The 6,423-nt window shown below is 36.9% G+C and overlaps 1 protein-coding gene and 2 pseudogenes across 1 annotated transcript; 2 read left to right on the top strand and 1 right to left on the bottom strand.

Moving 5' to 3' along the window:
- Positions 1 to 308: 308 nt before the first annotated feature.
- On the bottom strand, positions 309 to 746 carry LOC143573813 (small ribosomal subunit protein uS10m pseudogene; annotated as a pseudogene).
- A 2,007-nt stretch (positions 747 to 2,753) lies between these two features.
- Positions 2,754 to 3,992, top strand: LOC143573812 (uncharacterized; annotated as a pseudogene).
- LOC143573814 (LEAF RUST 10 DISEASE-RESISTANCE LOCUS RECEPTOR-LIKE PROTEIN KINASE-like 1.1) lies at positions 3,914 to 5,395 on the top strand. The gene is made up of 2 exons (XM_077058604.1): positions 3,914 to 4,290; positions 4,366 to 5,395. The coding sequence occupies exons 1-2, from the start codon at positions 4,035 to 4,037 to the stop codon at positions 5,358 to 5,360; spliced, it is 1,251 nt and encodes a 416-aa protein (XP_076914719.1). The 5' UTR covers positions 3,914 to 4,034; the 3' UTR covers positions 5,361 to 5,395.
- The last annotated feature ends 1,028 nt before the right edge of the window (positions 5,396 to 6,423 follow it).

Raw genomic sequence — 6,423 nt, 5'->3', positions numbered from 1 at the left:
GGTCCCAACTTTCACACATGTGTCTGCCACCAGTCCACGACTAACCGAGTACTAACTCCGTTATGTTTTAGCTGATGTGTCCATCCTACGTGTTAAAAAACCTTGACGTGTCTGCCTGTGTGTATATTAATAACAAAAAACCCTTCTCCTCCTGTATATTAATAACAAAAAACCCTAAACCCAAATCGATATCTCCAATCGATCGACGATCAATAACAACCCCAAATTAAAACCCTAATTCAATCATTGAATCGATCGAACAGGTTACAAAATCTGTTGTGGGGCATTTGAATCATCATCTTCAACATTTAACAAACACCATTCGAACCACTCTGAAGAACCTTCTGCAGCTTATCTTTCTCCAAGCGTGTCTTGAAACTAAACAACACTTCAAACTGAGACCCAAATATCCTCTGCCGTTTCAACCAAAAGAACTTATTACGCAGCTCATTCCTCTTGGCTTCCATCACCAGCATCTGCTTATTAATCTTCATATGAAACTGCTCTCGTGCTTTCTTATGCATGTGAGGCGACTTCAACACGGTGAATAAGGACCGTCGTGAAGGTAATCCGATTGTACGCGTGGTAGGTGGAAGCTCAGGGTGAAGACTTTTGCTGTTTGGATCGAAGGATTTTATCATTATTTGGATTTTGGTGTAGTCGGATTTGGATCGTTTGGTTTCGTGACGGAGGATGGCGTTGCTGGAAACGGATTTGAAGAATAGGTTTCTGAAAGGTGACGTCATGGCGGTTTACAGCGGTGGAAATGGGTAACCCTAATTTGGGAGTGTGTGTGGATGGATGGATGGATTCCGGCGTACAAGTTACAGAACTATAAGGAAAATTAAAAACGAGCCCTTAAACTTCTTAAGAGTTTCATAATTAGGTTACAAAATCTAAAAACGAGCCACGTCAAGGTTTTTTAACACGTAGGATGGACACGTCAGCTAAAACATAACGGAGTTAGTACTCGGTTAGTCGTGGACTGGTGGCAGACACATGTGTGAAAGTTGGGACCGTTGGCAGTTAAAGTGATAGTTGGGACCAGCGCCGGCAAAAATGAAATACTTGGGACCAATAAAAACCAATAGTCCTTTTTTAAATTGGTTGTTTGGTATAACAAATGAGCTAGATCCTGGTATGTTACACACTTCGTGGTAAAACTCTGTTAGTCGAAATTTGAGGGTGTAACATCTATCTCAAGTTCTCTAAAATACCTAGCCAACGTTTCATGTCTCTATCCTCAAAGTGTTTGGCCTACGGGAACCTTCATATGCATCTCGATGAAGTGCATATCGTCGAGAAACCTGTGGCGATTATGGATCACATGGATAAACACACCAAGCAAAGTTGTATACCGTTGGGTAAAGTTCGTAGGGAATCCAAACGCGAAGCGAAATTCAGTTGGGAAAGCGAAGACCAAATGAAGACCAAGTATCTGCATATTTTTTGTCGTGTTTTCTTCTTAAATTCGGGAAGAAATTCCCAAAAGTAGTATTTGTTTATTTTGTATTTGTTCATATTTTTCATTTGTATTTTGCTTTTGTTTACCGGACCCGTATTGTAATTCGTATCGTCATTGATTAATAAAAGTATTGGATTATTCATGTTAAGTGGTTGATGTAATAGTCCTTATTTGAAGTGGGGTTCTGTTTTTTGTAGAGAATGCAGTTTCACATGTTTGGAGGGATATGTGAAACTTATTAACAGCGCGCATGTTTCATTAAATTGTAGGAATTAGAAATTATATTCCATGGCTTGGCGTGTTCGATTGGGTAGGGAAAGAACCGGAACTTGAAAGTAATTCCATTAAAATCCCATGTTCATAAGAACTTAAGACACTTTCCTATTCCAATGAAAAGTTAAAAAAAGCATTGGAATGTTCGACTTGGTTTCGGGTTGTACTGGGTTCGGGTTAGAACGAGAGTTCGTGTGGATCGGATTTTGGCCGGTAGCACGAGTGCGGGTCGGGACAGGTTTCGGGCAGGGACAAGTTTCAAGCTGGAACGGGTCATTTTTCGCTCGGCACGGGTTCAGGTTGGAACGAATTTCGGGGTGAATCAGGTTTCAAATTGGATTGGGTTTTGACTCGACACAGATTCGGGTACGGATGGGTTTCGTGTAAGCACTTGTTTTGGGTTGAAACGTATTTTGGGTCAGGACGGGTTCGGGTCCGGGAACGTATTTCAACTCAACAAGTAATTTCTTTGGGTAAAAATCCAATTAAAATAATATATAGTACGTGTATGAAATAATTTCTGAGATTGTTTCGTTTTTTGACACTTGTTTGTTGTTTTTAGTGGTTTTTAGGAAGGCAAGGATATCTTGCCAAAAATTGATGTGTTTTGATAAATGGAGAAACGTCCAATTAGGGGTCGGTGAGTCAAGTCTTGTTAGTTTGTCTTCATCATAAAGGATATGTTGCCAAAAATTGATGTGTTTTAATGTCTGCATTTTTTTCTGATGTGATTTATATTAATGTTAATTTTGTTGAGATTGAAATCCTGATCAATTCGTCTTTTTCTTAAACTTTGGATTTTGGTAAGTTGAGACGTGCCGCAGAGGAGAAATAGGAACCACATGAAGCTTTCCAAGTGTGCCGTATTGGCGTTTGAATGGGGTTAAGGATGAATGGAGGACAGGAATCAACAAGTCAAATTCTTGATCTTGAATGTCTCAATACTGAATTTGTGTTGTTTCTGGCATAGAAAATATCTTGAGGTTTTTTGTAATAAGCATATAGAGGGAGACTCATTTATAAATGCAAAAATGAAGTCTGAAGAATGCAGGTGATAAGTTAGAATTTGATATGATTTCCCTTTTCTTTTTTGTGTCCGTTATTCTCTTTTGTCTACCGCTCATTCACTCTGCTACAGACAGAAACACTTCTATTCCTGTCTGCCCAGAAAGTTTTAGTTGTCCAAATTTGGCTCCATTCAAGTACCCGTTTTACAATACAAATGATACGCGATGTGGGTTGATCAAGGTTAACTGTAACCCGGAAGGCGGTGAGTTTCAATTTAGAGGTCACTGGTATAACATTATTAGCAACGTCGATTTTAAAAATATATATCCAAATTTGTTAGTATTCTGGAACGCTACATTTTATCAGCTTGTGAAAAATAAAAGATGTGAGGCGCTTATGAATAATTTCACCTCTCCAAGTTCAAGCCCTCTTTTGTATTCAATTTCGTTGGCAGACTGCAACAGTATTACTCTTTACAAATGCCCAAAAAATCTCACTTATTTTTAGCATCATAAATACAATAGCTACAAGAAATGCGAAGATCACACTTTCTACTACAACTATTTGAATAGAACAGTTCCAAGTGACCTCCCACATACATGTCAAGTAGTGCAGCTTCCTGTGAACACTCCAAGTAGTCTCGGACTTGATGAAACCAACATATTTTCTCTTCTCTCTTCTATCACCTATGCTTTTGTCAATTTATCACATTCCTGTAACGAGTGTCAGAAAAAAGACCTCATATGTGATACTGAGAATAGACACCGCTGTTTACACTTCAAAAATGGTATTTACTACTTTCTTCTTTTTTTCTTTTTTCCTTTTCCATCAATCTTCAATTTTACCGCATTTCCTTTTTTATTTGTCACATTACAAATGTCCACTTTCAAAATTTATTAGTCAACTTTCAAGTTTACCCTTAATAACACACAACTAATATTAATAAACAATATTTATGGACCGAATGTCCAAGGTCATTATTGTCATTTGATAAGCAAAAAAAACAATAGTTAAATCTACCTTAAACTTTGTGTTTTTCAAACTAAGACATTTTGACTAGGACGGGGGGAGTATATAAATACATACACCAAAATTGATGCGTATCGAAATTATATATTATCATATGTTATATAACTTATCACTTATATTTCTTTATTTGGTTGTTGCAGAAAAACAAGAAAGAAGACCCATTATGATTCCAGGTAATATGCCTCTTAGATCCTATTCTTTTTTACTGGATATATAAGACTGCATGCACACATTCATGTAGAAATATGTACCTGATGTGATGGATTTACTTGTTCTAGTTATCGCTGGATCAGTCATAATCCTCATTCTGTCATTGATCATCTTCATAATTTGGTGTCACTGTAAGAGCAGCCCTTTTTCCTATGTTTTATCAAAGAACAAGTCCCGGAACCTTGACGACATAAGTCTCTCCTTTGGCGTCTCTCTTTTCACCTATAACGAGCTTGAAGATGCCTCCCAAAATTTCGACCCTTCTCATGAACTTGGAGATGGAGGTTTTGGAGCTGTTTATTATGGTAAGAACTTGACTATTCAAATTAACTTTATCACTTGAAATCTTCCAACCTGATCTTTCCATCTATCGGAACAAGGTAAACTCAAAGATGGGCGAGAAGTTGCTGTGAAGAAACTCCACGAGCACAACTACAATCGAGTCCAGCATTTTAGAAACAAGGTTGAAATACTCACAAAATTAAGGCACCCAAATCTTGTTGTTCTATATGGTTGTACCTCTGGACAAAGTCGTGAGCTTCTACTTGTTTATGAGTATGTTCCCAATGGCACTGTTGCGGATCACCTCCATGGAGAACAAGCAAATCCATACCTACTAACATGGCCGATAAGGATAAACATTGCCATTGAAACCGCCAGTGTACTGGTGTATCTACATGCTTCTGATATCATACACCGAGATGTAAAGACGACCAACATCCTTGTTGACAACAATTTCTGCGTCAAGGTAGCAGATTTTGGTCTCTCAAGGCTCATATCAAATAATGTCACTCATGTGTCAACAGCTCCCCAAGGAACCCCCGGATATCTGGATCCACAATATCACCAACACTATCAATTAACAGATAAAAGTGATGTTTACAGCTTTGGGGTGGTCTTGATTGAACTAATATCATCAATGGCGGCTGTTGATTTAAACAGGTCAAAAGAGGAGATTAGTTTAGCTAACCTGGCTTTAAATAAAATCCAAAGATGTGCAATTGATGAACTGATCGATCCAGTTTTAGGATCCAATACGAATCCTGAAATTATGAACATGATCACACTAGTTGCAGAATTGGCTTTTAGGTGTTTACAGTATGATTCAGATATGAGGCCTACAATGAACGAGGTGCTGGATGTGTTGATGGATATTCAAGCCATGGGTAGAATAGATGCTTATGACAGTACAAAAGACTTGCAAACCGTGACTATGCAACCTTTGCCTGAAACCAATGATGCGTTAGTTTTATTGAAAGATTTTTTGCATTCACCGGTCTCAGTTGCTAGTGAATGGCAAAGCAATAACAGTGCATCAACTACGCTAAGCATCAATGGAGATGGAATGTCAAAGAAGAATCATATCAATACATAAATAACCCAATGGGATCAAGGATGACATGTGAGCTTCATGCTTTCTTTTTATTGTTAAATATCCTGAAAGTAGCAATTAAACATGTATGCATGGGGACTGTGTATCAACTTTTGCCCTTGTATCTTTTGTTCTTTTGTGTTAATGCAAAATATATGTATACACACCATTAATTGATTATCGTATTTTTTCGGCATATTCTAGCAATGTACTAGGTCCAACGACTAATATAGTAAAAGGCGTTTTGTACACTATAAATAATAAAAGCTACTTGAATGAAAGCTCGCTTTATCTTTGAAGCACCTTTTATTTATTTTATTTTTTCACTTTTTTTTAGTTTGAACTCAAAAAAGACTCTACTTGAACAAACTTAGACCACATACAAGCTCAATAAAAAGCTTGACTCATTTTTAGTGAGTCTAGGCCATTTACCTGAAACGATTTAAATGTGGCACGTACAATCATCTTTCATCCTGGATACCGTAGTTATATCATTCATAACAGTTATTACTAATATACGTACAGTGTCATTTTCACTAGTTTTTCTATTCTTAATTATTTGCGTTTCACCAGTTTACTGAATGTCAGGTGGCTAAATTCATATGGGCAAGGGAAAAGCTAACAATGGCGAGTTTAATGATAATATATGTTTTTTGGGATTCAAGATGGTTATCAATACTTCAGTTATTTTGGGATTGAAGATGGTTATCAGAAGGGAGAATTGATCACATTAAAAGATAGAAGTAGTAATATCTAATTGTAATAATTAGTTAAACAAACTACTCCCAATAAGTTTAACAAACTACTCCCAATACATAGGAGATGAAGCACTTGCGAGTTTGAATGTATAAACTATTTAAACTATTACCCTAGACCAAATTGATTGTCACCTTGACACAATACAACCATAAGTCTTAAAACAAAATAAATGTAACAATAAAAGAGAATAGTAAAACTCGTCCTATATGTGCACATGATTTTTCAATGGACGTCATTTACCTATATATATAAATGTCAGAAAACATTAAAATTTATAACAGTTGACGTCCTTTGGTCTAACTGCTGC

Source organism: Bidens hawaiensis, unplaced genomic scaffold (assembly GCF_021521415.1).
Source record: "Bidens hawaiensis isolate Kalapana, Puna unplaced genomic scaffold, B.hawaiensis_p1.1 tig00026648_1, whole genome shotgun sequence".
NCBI classification, from domain to species: Eukaryota; Viridiplantae; Streptophyta; class Magnoliopsida; order Asterales; family Asteraceae; genus Bidens; species Bidens hawaiensis.
Note: the sequence above shows the minus strand (reverse complement) of the source record. Positions and strands in the feature narration are given on the sequence as shown.

Coding starts and splice junctions, on each gene's coding strand:
- LOC143573814 (XM_077058604.1), top strand. CDS start 4,035: ATGGATTTACTTGTTCTAGTTATCGCTGGATCAGTCATAATCCTCATT. Junction 4,291..4,365: donor TTTTGGAGCTGTTTATTATG/GTAAGAACTTGA, acceptor TATCGGAACAAG/GTAAACTCAAAGATGGGCGA.